Consider the following 15,751-nt stretch of genomic DNA (forward strand, 5'->3'; position numbering starts at 1 on the left):
AGTATTACCTACCTTCACTCCATGTCCAATATCATCTAGAATTGTATAATCAATAGGTTTCCTGATGTAGCGAACTGGTCGCTCCAAGTTAGCTGGTGCAATGATTTTGTGAGTTCTTGAGGTGTTTTTGTTTGTAGTCAAGATACCAATTTCTCTTCTAGCAACTTTTTCTTTGTGAATGTCCACCGTCTACAAAAGACGCAGTGTATTTACTAACAGTGGTATGCATTTGAACACAGACTCAGTATAAAAAAAATGAATCAGTTCCAACGTTTCGAAGACCTTTGTATATTGTGCTAAACATATCACTACATACACTTATTACATCATCTTTGTTAAATATACTGCTGAACTTGCCATTTCTAAACCCACACTAATATCTACAGGTTCTTTGGGCTTTCTGTTACTCTCGTTCTTTACAGTTCAGCAAAATTTCTCCTCCTTTTCATTCCTAGTAGTTCCCAGTAGTAATTTACTGACACTGTTTTACATGATTCCTTCCATTATACTTTGTAATTTTACAATTGCTTTCCAAGCTTGCCTTTGAAATAGCCTCGAACTAGATTAAGTGTATGCATATCTCCCCAAACCTTAATTTCTATGACCTGAAAAACCACAAGCAGGTTTTCTTACGCTATAAAACAGTTTGCTAAACTATGACTGGTAGTCACATGATAGAATAAACTTCCACTCAGACAAATCGTCAAGGTATTTCAGTCATTACAAATAACTCTTCAAAAAGCACTGATCAGATTTTAGGAGGTCTTAGTAACAATTTATCCAAAGAAAAGCCTGTGGTTAAGCCCAGTGCCTTCATCACGAATGCCTAAGGCAAACACTGAAAATCCCTGCCTCCACATACTACAAAAAGTAACACAGGAGAATCTCTCATGTAAGACAAAGTCCTGTTGGAAATTCATTGCCTAAAAAAAATGTACTCAAATCTTGTTTGGTATCAAGACTACGAAAGAGTTACCAAAAAGTCCCTCTCTCTCTCTTTTCCAGGAAAATAAAATCTCTTAAATCATGCTGCATCAATTATGTGCATCACTTGAAAATAATTCCTTGCTCACAAAACAGCTTTCCTTGCCAGAGCTGGGAACAAACATTTTACCTACAGGCTAGAAAATATAAGAAACAGCCAGAATCACTACCATTAGGATTTCTAAACATTCGCAGGATTTCTTGCTACTACTTTAGTGATCATGAATGGCACGAGAATGACTTTTCACAGTTAAGGAGCAGACTCTGTACTAACTAAGGAACAGGTACAAATGAGAACTTATTATCACAACACATTTTATTTTAATTCTCTTTCTTCCGTGGGCAGGGATTGGGGCAATGGGCTTGGTTACACTGTTTCAGCCTTTTGTTGGTGCTACTGATAACAGGACAAGCAAAACGGACCCTATGTTACCTTGTGCAATCATCACAACCTTTAAAATTACATTTTTTTAAAAAAATAACCACTTCCAAGAAGCTGTTTCTTCACATTCTTTCCAGAGAAGACTTTCCACAAATACCACTGGCATTAAATGGAAGCTTAAATTACTATCTATCGAGATTATCTAGTATTTCCCTAGCAACGCATTTTCAAGAACTTTTAACGTCACTAAAATTAAGCCCTGAATACAGCTTTGTCATGCACATCTCTGCCACCTCTAGTATCACCAGCTAGAACTGTAAGGATTCTGCTAAAGCTGCACAACTATTTATTAGAAGAAAGCTACAGAAAACCAGATTATTCATGGTCAAAATAAGCTGGCAACTCTTTCTCTTCGGAAAGCTCGAGTTCATTAAGTAATGATTTGAAATTTAATAGGGGTAGTTAAACTATCTGGGACACATCCTCCAACACCCTCAGAAAACCCATCCAGATTTGGCCAATATATAAACTCTGGAGAGATTCACAGCTCATACAAGCTTAACAGACCTACATCTATTTTTATGATTACTTAACAACTAAACCACCCTCCAGCCGATTTTGCAAAAGACCTTCCTGAAGCTCCCTGTGATAGCCAGGTCTATATACCATCCCCCAATACAATAGTGCAGATGAGACCTTCACGGCTCTTAGGATATTATTGATTGCACAAGCATCACTGCAAACAGAGCACAAAAACACGTTCCAGGTCACAGTATCAAAAGTGCACCATTCTGCAGCAGGGTAAGATTCAATATTTTATCTTCCACCTGTGGTGGAAAAACGTCCTCTGTGCCAGACCTTTGCTTCTGCAGCACAGTGGAAGCAGACATTCTGGAAAAAGTAGCAGTCATACCAAAGAGAATGTCTACAGAATCATCCCCTGCTATGGCTAGCTAAAAACTCTTCAGGCGGGACAGGTGAGGAAGAAGAGGCAGTGAGGTAGCCCTCTATATTAATAGAGAATGTTTTGATACCCTAAGGTTTAATGATGGTGATGATAGGGTTGAGTGCCTATGTATGAAAATCAGCAGAGAAGCTAACAAGACAGGTACTGTGGTGGGAGTCGGCTATAGACCACACACCCAGCCACGAAGAAGAGGCTGATGAGCTATTACACAAGCAAGTGGGAGAAGTCTTGCAACTGCTACCTCTCGTCCCTATGGGGGACTTCAAGTTGCAAGATGTCTCCTGGAAGCATCATACAGCAGAGAGGAAACAGTCTAGGAGGTTACTCGAGTATGTGGAAGATGACTTCCTGACACAGCTGGTGAGTAAGCCAACTAGGGAAAGTGTCTCACTGGACCTGCTGTTTGTGAACAAAGAAGGCATTGGCTACAAAGATGATCAGAGGGCTGGAGCACCTCCCATATGAGGACAGGCTGAGAGAGTTGGGCTTGTTCAGCCTGGAGAAGAGAAGGCTCCAAGGAGACCTTAAAGCAACTTTCCAGTGCCTGAAAGGGGCCTATAAGAAAGCTGGAGAGGGACTGTTCACAGAGCCTTGTAGAGATAGGACAAGGGGCAATGGGTATAAATTGGAGAGGGACAGATTTAGGCTAAACATAAGGAAGAATTTCTTCACCATAAGAGTGGTGAGGCACTGGAACAGGATGCTCAGTGAAGCTGTGGCTGCCCCATCCCTGGAGGTGTTCAAGGCCAGGTTGGATGGGGCCTTGGGCAGCCTGGTCTGGTGGGAGGTGTCCCTGCCCATGGCAGGGGAGTTGGAACGGGATGGGTTTTGAGGTCCCTTCCAACCCAAACTATTCTAAGATTCTATGAGATGCAACAGTTGGAGGACACCTGCAGCATCATGATCACCAGATGACAGAAACAAGGATGGGGGTCAGAAGAACAGCCACCTTGGACTTCCAGAGGGCAGACTTTGGACTGTTGAGAAGGCTGCTTAATACAGTTCCATAGGAGACACAGTCCTTAAGGATAAAGGAGCCTAATAGGGCTGGATGCTCTTTAAGGAGGAAATCCTGGTGGCACAAGAGCAGGCCATCCTTGTGTGCCAGAAAATGAGCTGGCGTGGAAGAAAACCAGCTTAGCTGAGCAGACAAATCTGTGTGGATATCAGGAAAAAGAGGAAAGTATATGAGCTTGGAAGAAGGAGCAGACATCTTGGGATGACTACAAGGATGAAGTGAGATCATGTAGAGAGAAAATCAGAAGGGCTAAAAGCCAACCAGAACTTAGATTGGCCAATTCTGTGAAAGATAATGAAAAATTTTTCTATAAATGTATCAACTACAAAAGGAGGGCTAAGGAGAATCTCCATATTTTCTTTACTGGACACAGGGGAAACAATAGTGACAAAGGATGAGGATAAGGCTGAGGTACTTAATCAGAGAATCATAGAATAGTTAGGGTTGGAAGGGATTTTAAAGATCATCTAGTTCCAATCCCCCTAGCATGGGCAGGGACACCTCCCACTAGATCAGGCTGCCCAAGGTCCCATCCAACCTGGCCTTGAACACCTCCAGGGATGGGGCATCCACAACTTCCCTTGACAACCTGTTCCAGGGTCTCACCACTCTCATGGTGAAGAAATTCTTCCTCGGAGCCTTCTCTTCTCCAGGCTGAACAACCCCAACTCTCTCAGCCTGTCCTCATATGGGAGATGCTCCAGCCCTCGGATCATCCTTATAGCCCTCCTCCGGACCCATTCCAACAGCTCCACATCCTTCTTATTTTGAGTATTCCAGAACTAGACACAGTACTCCAGATGTGGTCCCACAAGAGACGAATAAGAGGGGCAGAATCACTTCCCTTGACCTGCTGGCCACGCTTCTTTTGATGCAGCCCAGAACACTGTTGGCTGCCTGGGCTGCAAGCACACATGGCTGGCTCATGTCGAGCTTCTCATCAACCAGCACCCCCAAGTCCTTCTCTGCAGGGCTGCTCTCAATCACATCATTCCCCATCGTGTACTGAAAGCAGGGATTGCCCCGACCCAGGTGTAGGACCTTGCCCTTGGCCTTGTTAAACCTCATGAGGTTCTCACAGCCCCACTTCTCCAGCCTGTCCAGGTCCCTCTGGATGACACCCCATCCTTCCAGTGTGGCAACTATACCACTCAGCTTGGTGTCACCTGCAAACTTGCTGAGGGTGCATATTAAACAGCACTGGTTGCAGTACAGACCCCTGAGGATCACTACTTATCATGGACTTCCATCTAGACCTGCTGCCCAGGGAAGTGGTTGAGTCACCATCACTGGAGGATGTTTCAAATGTACTGAAAAATCAAAATCTTATGAGTCTGAGCCTGGCCATTCAAAACTAGTTTATGCTTTGGAAACTACAACCTCAGAGCCTTAATTTCAAACTACAAATCAGAAAGTAATGAGTGCAAATTTGGCAAGATGATTTCTTCTTTCTCTGTATTTCAAGTTCCTCCCATAACTTTAAAGATGTTCTTTTAGCATTTTCAACTGCAATGATCTATAAGTACAACATGAGTTCTGATATTTAATGTACATATTATTGTAGTGATGGTATATTGGCACTGTGGAAACTTGTTTACATGAACGAAAAACGTGTGGTTTTAACTGTTCATAGGAGCCGTGAGTACAACTGGTTTCCTTAAGGTCTATGGTGATAAGTGGGGCATGACAACAGTGACAAACAAAGAACTGCATAACATCCAATAAAAACTTGAAGCTCATCTAATGGGAATTCTCTTGCAGAACACTTCCTTTACCTTGAAGAGCTATGGAATGGCCAAGAGTACAAAAATGGTAGCTAATTCAGGTACACACTCCTAAAATTGTATTGAAAAGCACTTTGCTGGCAGTTTTTTCAAAAATTTAATTTTCTTCCTTAGTAGACTACTGGAGTCATAAGATCTTAAGACACCTATAAAACAGCAGAAAGAACATTGAGGTATTTGATTAGTAGAGAAAGGAACAAAGATTAACTGGGTAGCAAAGAAAATTAAAATACTTATCCTCGACACACAGGTAATTATTGCCTCCAGTACCAGCATAAATCCCTAAGTGAGACAGGAGAATGCTAGTAGAATGTTTATTCAGCAGTTCAGAAACTTCTCCTGGGAAGTTGGTGGAGTTAGAGCTGGACTAAGAAAACATTTGGCTTGGAAAGTCTATAGGGAAAAGCAGGTGGGATACACTGTGTCCTTCTGTAACTTAAAATCCTTGTCTAACAAAAAATTTCAGACTCCTGTATTAAAGAATTTTTCCCCCCATAGCTCCATTACCTATGGCAAAAGTAAATTACAGTTTGTTAGAGGTTTGGCTCATAACTATCATCTCTTCATACACTTTCCAAGATGCCTGCAATAAGCCAAGAAATAGCTCAAGGGGAAAAAACATATAAACCACTGCATTTTTTTTCCATTAGGAATTTTCTGACCGTTTTGAAACATCGTTTCCATACTGAATTCAATAAAATCAGCCTCAAGATCAGCAGAGATCAAAATAGGGAAAAAAACCCCAACACATTAAATCGTTTCTTGGATTCCAAAGTTAACAGTATTTACCACTTAAAAGTCACCAAACCCTTTGTTTTGAGAAATATTCTCTTCTACTTGTAAGTGGAATATCTTAAAAGCATTAATTTAGCACTTCTGCTGGCTTTGGCTGGACTGAGTTAATTTTCTTCATAGTAGATGGTATGGGGCTGTGTTTTGGATTTGTGCTGCAAACACTGTGATAACACAGGGATGTTTTTATTACTGACGAGCAGCGCTTATACAGAGCCAAGGCCTTTTCTGCTTCTCACACCACTCCATCAGCGAGTGGGCTGAGGGTGCACAATAAGTCAGGAGCCAACGGAGCTCAGACAGCTGACCCCAAGTGACCCAAAGGATATTCCATACCAGAGGCCACTGTGCTTAGCAGACAGAGCTAGGGGGAAGCTGATGGGGGGCATGCGCTGCTCAGGGACTGGCTGGACATCAGACAGCTGGTGGTGAGCAATCATTTTCTAAAACAGAATTTAAACAAACTAATTGCAAATTACCTAGAAAACTGGATTATTACTTTAAAATGATTGTCTAATTTTGACATGTTGCAAACGTGATATTAATTCCCTCAATTATAGTTGTATGTAATTTATACACAGATATCATAACGATACAAAAGAGCTGAAAAGCCACTTGCTCCATAAACAGGTAATATATACGTGGAAAGATTAGACTTGTATTAACATTTTCTAAAAAGTCCAGGTATTCTTCTAACTTCCAAGAATAATACAACTGAAAGTGGTTAGAAGTCTTTACTGACTTATCAATAGAAGGTCCAAGCGAACACATGCTGCTCAGGTTCAAGTCTGCAGTCCATTCAACACCTGTTCTCATAGCCAATACCACAGGGGTCAGATTCTCTAAGAAAAGGATTAAGCCACTGGAGACAACTCATCACCATCACTATCTTTATGATAATATGCTTGTTTATATAAATAGCAGCAGAGAACGGTTTTAAAGATGAACTTGCTAACCATTGTTATTCCATAACCAAACCTGGAAAATATTTCTCATCATGCAAATATTAAAACCTGAAAATCTGCCAGATTAATTTAAAGAATCTAGACATTAGTAACATATCGCAGTGTCTGTTAACTCCAAAACTTTAACATAATTTTTTAACAAGTATAATTATTTGTACAGATGATCTGTATTTAGGATTTAAATTTTCAGCCAAATATGAAACACTGCATATCAACTGGTTCTGGACAAGGCTCAAGAAGGCAAATAAAAATAGATTCATCAGCTTTCAGACCAAATCAAAAGTAATCCTAAATTTGAAACCAAGAGGATTTAATCAGTTGCATAAAAATAATTTCAATAGTAACAATTTCCTTATTCAGGACCTATATATAATCTGAAAAAACACAAATGATTATCAGCATGCTTTTCAGCTCTTTGATTAAGCTGGTATTTAGAAGGAAACACAGAAAATGCTATGAATTGTCATTCTATCAATGAATCTACAGGGAACTAGAATATTTTATCTTCTAAAGTTAAAAGAATCATAGAATGGTTAGAGTTGGAAGGGACCTTAAAGATCATCTAGTTCCAATGCCTCTGCCATGGGCAGGGACATCCCACTAGACCAAGCTGCCCAAGGCCCCATCCAACCTGGCCTTGAACACCTCCAGGGATGAGGCAGCCACAGCCTCCCTGGGCAACCTGTTCTAGTGTCTCACCACTCTCATGGTGAAGAAATTCTTCGCAACATCTATTCTAAATCTGCCCCTCTCCAGTTTACACCCGTTCCCCCTTGTCCTATCACCACAAGCCTTCATGAAAAGTCCCTCTCCAGCTTTCTTGTAGTCCCTTTTCAGGTAATGGAAGGTCACTATAAGATCTCCTCGAAGCCTCCTCTTCTCCAGGCTGAACAACCCCAACTCTCTCAGCCTGTCCTCATATGGGAGATGCTCCAGCCCTTGGGCCTTCGGACCCGTTTCAACAGCTCCATATCCTTCTTATTTTGAGTATTCCAGAACTAGACACAGTACTCCAGATGTGGTCCCACAAGAGACGAATAAGAGGGGCAGAATCACTTCCCTTGACCTGCTGGCCACGCTTCTTTTGATGCAGCCCAGAACTCTGTTGGCTGCCTGGGCTGCAAGCACACATGGCTGGCTCATGTCGAGCTTCTCATCAACCAGCACCCCCAAGTCCTTCTCTGCAGGGCTGCTCTCAATCACATCATCCCCCATCGTGTACTGAAAGCGGGGACTGCCCCGACCCAGGTGTAGAACCTTGCCCTTGGCCTTGTTAAACCTCATGAGGTTCTCACAGGCCCACTTCTCCAGCCTGTCCAGGTCCCTCTGGATGACACCCCGTCCTTCCAGTGTGGCAACTATACTACTCAGCTTGGTGTCATCTGCAAACTTGCTGAGGGTGTGCTCGATCTGGCTGTCAATATAATTGATGAATATATTAAACAGCACCAGTCCAGTACAGACCCCTGAGGGACGCTTGTTAATCACTTGCCTTTCAGTTTTAGCTACAGTTGAACAAAACAAGTGCTTTTTAAAAATTTCTATTAATGAAAGCCAAATTACTTTACTCCTTTCTTTTGAGAATATAGGGAACTCCAGATCAGAATTAAAAGCAGGATTGCACATTCAGACATTGTAATTGGCAATAGTGTATGAGCAGCTCGTAACTACCAGCCTGTTTTCTGTTCTACACCACTGATATCATTTCAAGACTAACTGAAATCGTAATTTGGCAATGAGGTATTTTACTATGAGGCATTTTAAGTGGTACTATGAACAGCTGACTGAACTTTACACTCAATGTGAAGAAGACTGAGAAAGTCTGCTGCAGGTTAGTCTTGTTCTAGGAGAAGCATAGTCAAATTTCCTGAAAAGAAGTTATTTATAATAAATAACTGTGACAAACTAGATTCATTTTTTAAAGAAAAATAACCACTGAAATTAAGACAGCCATCATAACCATCTACAACACAGGTAGCATGGGATGAAGCCACTTCTGAACATACTGAATTCAACTTAATATTAAGTTCCTTGGATCAACATACTTCATATGTATAGTATCCAAAATTCAAATACTGTCTGCTGCTCTGATGTAATTTTTTCCATGAAGATTTGGGAAGCATCCTGCACATAGATAATGCAGACAAAAATAATAAAAAAAAATTAAAAAGAACACCCTTTATTTTCAATTTTACACTGATACGCAGGAAAAAAACAATAAATGTTGTTTTTAGTTTTTCAAGTGCAACCTATGAGTTTTGGCAGCTACATCTTCATTAGATGTTGGATGCTGGCAATTTAGTGCTCTGTTTTAAACATCTACCCATTTGGTATAAACGTCAAAGACAATCTAACCTAGTATCTCAATCTGCATAAATCTAAGCTTCTCAAAAGCAAAAAAAATTAAAATGCCATAGCCCTTTCCCCAAAAAAAACTTTACAGAAACTTTGTGACAAAATGAACTTTCCACATCTATCAAATGGAAAACCCAGTGAACTCTGAATGTTTTTATTCACATACTGCCTTTTGCATCAGGCTCTCAAAGAACTGAAATAATTGTCAACTGGCACTAGCTTGTCAAGAAGCTCATATATAAACACACACATACGTTTATACACACACGGAGGCACATACACAGCATATATGTAGCACATACACATTCACACACACACACAGAGCAATTTGTGATATTTTCTGGGGGAAAAAAAATGAATTGACTTGTCCATGGATTAACAAGAAGCACGCAGAAGAAGAAATCAAAGTTCTCAGCTTATTTTTGAGGATGCAGTTGCACAAGATAACTGAGGCATTCTAATACCACACTACCTCCAGAAGGGAAAATCCTTCCCACCCCTTCCTTTGCACCTGCTCTGGAATTCATCTGACCCCTCAGTCAGCCAGTTCAGCCCATTTAGCTAGCATAAAATTAGTCACCTCTTTCACTGGCTCAAACCTCTACTAGCTTAGCAATGCTTTCAGCAACATCAAGTTAATAGGTCAGGTCAATCTGATTATTTCCTACCTTACGCAGCTCCTATTTTCAAATTTCTTTAAAATAAATAATAATGTGGTATTTAGAATTTATTATATTGTCACATGGAGATTAAGAAACCCTATCAGCCAAAAGGTATTGGTCAAATTATTACATGAATATTACAAATATCACACAGAATATTCAATAAGGATGCCAACCATCTCTCCAGTAACAGAAAAAGAGTAAGAGCTGTATCATTGCTCTTAATTTATCTTTTAATCCATCATTACCAAGTAAACCTCCAATTAATCTACCATCCATCCTCAGCCCATTCTGGCAGTCAAAATTCTGCCATCAGTGTAGTGATGGGACGTGGGTTCCTAATACTAGTAGCTTAATTTATTACTGCTCAGGAAAACTGCAAACAATGGCAGCATTTCTGCAGCCATACACAAAGGTGAAATATTAATTTTGTCTTCTGTTCACGTCATTGCAAAGTATGCTTTATTAAGAAAAGCCAGGAGAAAACTATTTTTGTCATGTATGGTTTTGTCATTAGATGCCAGTATTACAGAAAAAGTAAAAATACAACAAGTATTTTTTTCCACGACTCATTTCATATTTCTTTCTTTCAATTTTAAATGGCTGTAGCCAATAAATACAGTAAAGTACAGTAAGCCACCAAATAGGAATTGGAAAGCTTAATCTGTCCCTTAAGTTTTAATCTGTCCCCTAAGTTTTCCATTATTGATGTTCCTGTGCTTTTCACTTACGCAGAACGGACCCTTCTCCAAGCAATAAACTGGCCAAGAATAATTTTAATCTCGTATCATATGTGAAATGCTCACACTAACACAAATACACAATCACATAATGAGGCCCATTCCCACAATTAATGAGAAGAAATGCATCTTTCCATTTTAAATGCAATTATTTTTCTCATTCACAAAATAACAGAGGCAATCTAATTCAAGAACAAAGAAGAGGAAACAAAAAAAAACAGGAAATGTGTCTCACTTGTGAAATATGGTTGATGGAAGATTCCATGCGTCGAAGTTGGGATGCCTGGATATCCAGCATTTGGAGAACATTGTTGGCCAAAGTGTTGATCAAATAGGCTACGCTTGCTAATGACTGGGTTGTGTAGGCTTTGGTTTCTTCCAGGGCTCGCTGCTTATCCGCGGACTAAAAGCAGAAAAAAAAAAAAGGTTTATTTAGTAGAGTCTCTCACAGAAAGATTCTTGGAATTAACTCCTCTTGCCTGTCTTTAAAGCACAAAGTATTACACAAGTCAAACTAATTCTGCTTCAAAGTTATCATTTTCCTCCTTTCCATTCATTCCACAAAATATATTAACATTGTATTTTAAAATTTTCTATACTTTATAAAAGTAATTAAGCTGGTATGCAACATGCTCTTCTTGAAAGATAGACTGTAAATTTTTATACTGTACTTTAGCAAAAACTTCAAAAGCGTTGACATACTTATTCTTTAGTTCTTCTAAATTTTGTAATTCAATTAGATTTCATAACAGCCTGCAAAGATCTGCCAAATACCGTATTCCTCATTGCTCCCAACTATTTAGACCTCATTAATGCCACAAATGGTTGTTCACAGTGAATGAACCATAATTACTTCCTTAAAATGATAGCAGAATAAAATGTGAGAGGAATCATTTTTATAAAGAACAACTCCATGTTTTCTTTCTAAACACGTTTTGTGCTTTTTCACATTGCCATTATTTTCTTCTACCAAGAATTAGCATGATCCATTTTTCTAGTAAAGGAGCACCAAAAATATTTAGGTTATCAAGCCAGAAGACATCCGTTAGAAGCTTAAAAACATACACAGATTTCTTTCCCATGCAGCAGACGATACCAGACCGAGAAATCATACAATCACAGAATAACCAGGTTGGAAGAGACCCACCAGATCATCCAGTCCAACCATTCCTATCAAACACTAAACCATGCCCCTTAGCACCTCGTCCACCCGAGTCTTAAACACCTCTAGGGAAGGTGACTCAACCACCTCCCTGGGCAGCCTCTGCCACTGCCCAATGACCCTTTCCATGAAAAATTTTTTCCTAACGTCCAGCCTAAACCTCCCCTGGCGGAGCTTGAGGCCATTCCTTCTTGTCCTGTCCCCTGTCACTTGGGAGAAGAGGCCAGCACCCTCCTCTCTACAACCTCCTTTCAGGTAGTTATAGAGAGCAATGAGGTCTCCCCTCAGCCTCAGCCTCTTCTTCTCCAGCCTAAACAACCGTTCCTCATAAGGCCTGTTCTCCAGCCCCCTCACCAGCTTTGTTGCTCTTCTCTGGACTCGCTCCAGAGCCTCAACATCCTTCTTGTGGTGAGGGGCCCAGAACTGAACACAGGATTCGAGGAGCAGTCTCACCAGTGCCGAGTACAGAGGGAGAATAATCTCCCTGGACCTGCTGGTCACGACATTTCTGATACAAGCCAAGATCGAAGCCAAATCGAAGGAATTAAAAAATTTTAGGAGACAGCTTCTCAAGGCACAGCATGACGGCGATTCCCATAAGAGCACGCCTGTAAAGGCTGCCTTATATGCAGCTATAAAGAAATAAATGTTATTCCCAGATCACATTTTTCCCCCAGATTCCCATTCCCAGACTCATGACTTCTAGCCAGCTGGAAAGTATGTCTTCCGTATAAAAGAGCTCCAAACACAGATTAAGAACTCCCAAATGAAGGAGTAGAGAGCTCTTTGCCTCTGCTCTCACACTGCTGGCTTATAAAAGCTCTACTCCTTCCCCACTAACTACTTATAACCTCAAATATCAGTACAGCAGGCATACATACTACCAGACACTTTCACAGCTATTCAAACAATTTCTGAATGGCAATAATAAAAATGACCAAAAGCCTGTCAGTTTTGCTCTGCGGCTGCTGCTGAAATCTATTTATAGAAGCAGAAACTGCTGATTTACATTAGCACGCTGTACACCCAGCACAGCTGAGTACAAGCCAGCAAACAATATTTCTTCATTAATATACAAAGTATTTCAGAACAAAAGAAAAACAATCTATCGTTTTAGAAATTAAGAGCCTCTGCTATGCTATTACCGCTTAAAGAAGGGCAAATATGAACACATGTTCAGAGCTAGTCCCTCCACTGATGTAACCTAAACTAGCTAAATAGCTAAATTCAAGTCATTCTCATTTACACCAGTTCAAACCAACAAGAAACTGCCTTCTCAATGTTCAAACACATTAAAAATTTCATGAAACAACAATCCTATAAACACATTTGGAACTGCGTTCCAAACGCTCCCTTGATTGAGAGGTCTAGTTTGTATATTTGGCTGACAACCTGAACAACCCCCATTTGCGCTGCATGCCTTTACACAGAGCTCAAAATTCTCTGAAGCAAATTCCACTTAGACCTGGCACAGAAAAATTAAAGTTGCTCAAACCAAGCAATGAATTTAGACAACTAAATGATACACTGACAACTACCTAAGTATGGAACTATGGAACTAAAGGGATTTCTCCAAATAAGATAATGATTTCAAGTTATCAGTAAACCAAATTCAAACATAACCCTCATTACACTGAGATCTGATACTCCAATCTTCAGAACACCAAAATACCAGCCAATATGTTTCACACCTGACTGTAAGGCAGGCAAAAAGTTATTTCAATATCTACACCTATCAAAATTCTGTATAGAAAGATAAAAATAATAATTTGGCCCTAATCAAATTGATAGCTTCTCTATAGTAGCTTCAGTAACCTAGGAATCCTGTTTCTATGTAGAATATTGAAAACAAGACACATACTCTGCTATGTTCATTATAACAAAACAAAGACTTGTTACTGTGAATAATTAAGGATATTAACCAGAGTACTTTAAGCCCTTCAGTTATCAGAAACATTGCACTCAGCACAATCAAGAACTGGTAGCGAGCATGTTTTCAGTGCCCCGACCTAAATTATATGGCACAAAACAGACCATTGAATATCTTCCATCTTAAAGTTTTTAAATATCTGTAACACTCACATACATAAAATTCTGCTTGTCTGAGGAAAATAGACATCAGAACATCTAATATATACATGTGTGTGTATATATATTAAATATATATATGATACACAGCATACACTCACCACTCTTAGGGAAGCAATGCTTCCAACTATTAGATCAGGCTTGATCTGTACTTTTTTTTTTTTATGGCCACAAAATTTAAGAAATCAAAGCCATTGTTTGACATAAGAGTCTTCTACAGCATTGCCAACATAAGCAGCCTCTCATTCCTAGTCCTAACACATCCATTCAGTTGTGACAGCACTGTATTCGTAGGGCCACGTAGTGGATTGAGTACCTAATCTAGTTTACAAATAACCTAAGAAACAGTTCTTTTAAACTCCGGTTAATTCCATTCTCTTCCCTACCATGCAAACTTGCAAGCACTTGTCCTAGCAAAACTAAATAGATGCCACAAAGGAGAAGCAAATCAAGTTTGCTTAACTATGGTTTAAGCATCTTATGGAGACTCAGTCTCTAGTTTCATCAGCAGTACCTGTGAAAGAAGTCCCCAACGTGAACTGTACACTCTCTTCACTGTTGGGAATTAGACCAGGAGGCAAATCCCAAATGAAAATTATCCAATCCATAAACAAAATTACGAGCTTTCCCTCATAACCACTGCATAGCCACAGAAATAAAAGGAAGCACACAATCAAGAGTGCAGAGGGGAGAACTATTCAGAGTTACTCTGCTTGCTAGACAAAAGGACCAAGTGCTGGAAAGCAGACTTTGCTCCACTACCTACATTTTTTTTTCCACAAAGTCTTGTGAAAAAAGTGTCCACACTGCTGCTTTTGTTTCCCTTGATATTTTTTCAGTAACTGTGTTAAGAACACTGATGGGTCTCCATCTCTTAAACTTTCAGCTTCAACTTTCAAACAATGTTAAGAAGATACTTGAGCACCACAGCTGGATCATCTTCACAGCCTTAAAAAGACAAAATGTTTCGATTGTTGATGTCTTCTCTGCCCCGTTATCCAATTTACATGCAGCAGCTTGGCATCTATTCTGTTTATCATTTTTCCACACAATGCACACATCAGGTGGCCCAGAGAGTCACAAAACAGCAGCCTTTTCCTCTTGCTCTCAGCAGTAAAGCGAGAGCACCTTTTTAACTCAAATTGCTTATCTGATGCTCCTGCCAGCCACCATGGGGTGAGGATGGTATCAGCTAAAACTGGAAAGACTGCCTCTGCTGCAGAAGAAAGTGTTAACCTAGCACCCAGCCACAGCAGCAGCCATGGCTCTGCCCAGCTCCCCCCTGGAGAAAAGTTAACTGTTTGTAGGAAGCATCCACTACTAAAACAGTCCCTTTTGCCTCCTCCAGAAAACAAAACAAACCAAAACTATATATGGAAATATTTCACAGGATGCATCCAGTCTGAGAGCTACAACATAGACTACAGTGACGACTGTATATAGCGCTGGGGCCTATCTATTTTATAGATAACAAGAGGAGGTCAAATTCATTCAAGTCAGCTACAAATGCACAGACTTCAAGTTCAGTGAGAAAAGGCACATACTGCATACACAGCACAACAGTATATGCTTGCTTTCAGACACTGGAGAATTATTAACAGTTTCCACTTCCACATGCCAGTCCAAACAAAGAATTACATTAAGATGAAGAACAGCTCAGGAACGATAATACAAACATTGACCTGAAAATATTTCCCTTTTTTGTATTAGACTGTATAACCCAAATTGCTAACATTACAAAGGATGTGGAATTCAACCTGCACTAAGTGCAAAGATGGCTGGTTTTCATGTCAGGAGCCTACGAATCACTTTTCCCAGCCACTCTGAAACTGCCATTTATCATTATATTACT

At 40.1% G+C, this 15,751-nt stretch overlaps 1 protein-coding gene across 15 annotated transcripts in view; it reads right to left on the reverse strand.

Moving 5' to 3' along the window:
* ABI2 (abl interactor 2) overlaps nt 1-15,751 on the reverse strand; it is a 69,774-nt gene that overhangs the window by 31,545 nt on the left and 22,478 nt on the right. For 13 of the 15 annotated variants that reach the window (XM_069860980.1, XM_069860977.1, XM_069860979.1 and 10 more), the window contains exons 2-3: nt 10,885-11,052; nt 13-189 (exon numbers count right to left, since the gene is read on the reverse strand). In XM_069860980.1, coding sequence (XP_069717081.1) covers nt 13-189; nt 10,885-11,052 — 345 coding nt within the window. The remainder of the gene's footprint in view (nt 1-12; nt 190-10,884; nt 11,053-15,751) is intronic. The other 2 variants (XM_069860981.1, XM_069860976.1) reach the window with 1 other exon arrangement.

Source organism: Phaenicophaeus curvirostris, chromosome 7, assembly GCF_032191515.1.
Source record: "Phaenicophaeus curvirostris isolate KB17595 chromosome 7, BPBGC_Pcur_1.0, whole genome shotgun sequence".
In the NCBI taxonomy this organism is placed as follows: Eukaryota; Metazoa; Chordata; class Aves; order Cuculiformes; family Cuculidae; genus Phaenicophaeus; species Phaenicophaeus curvirostris.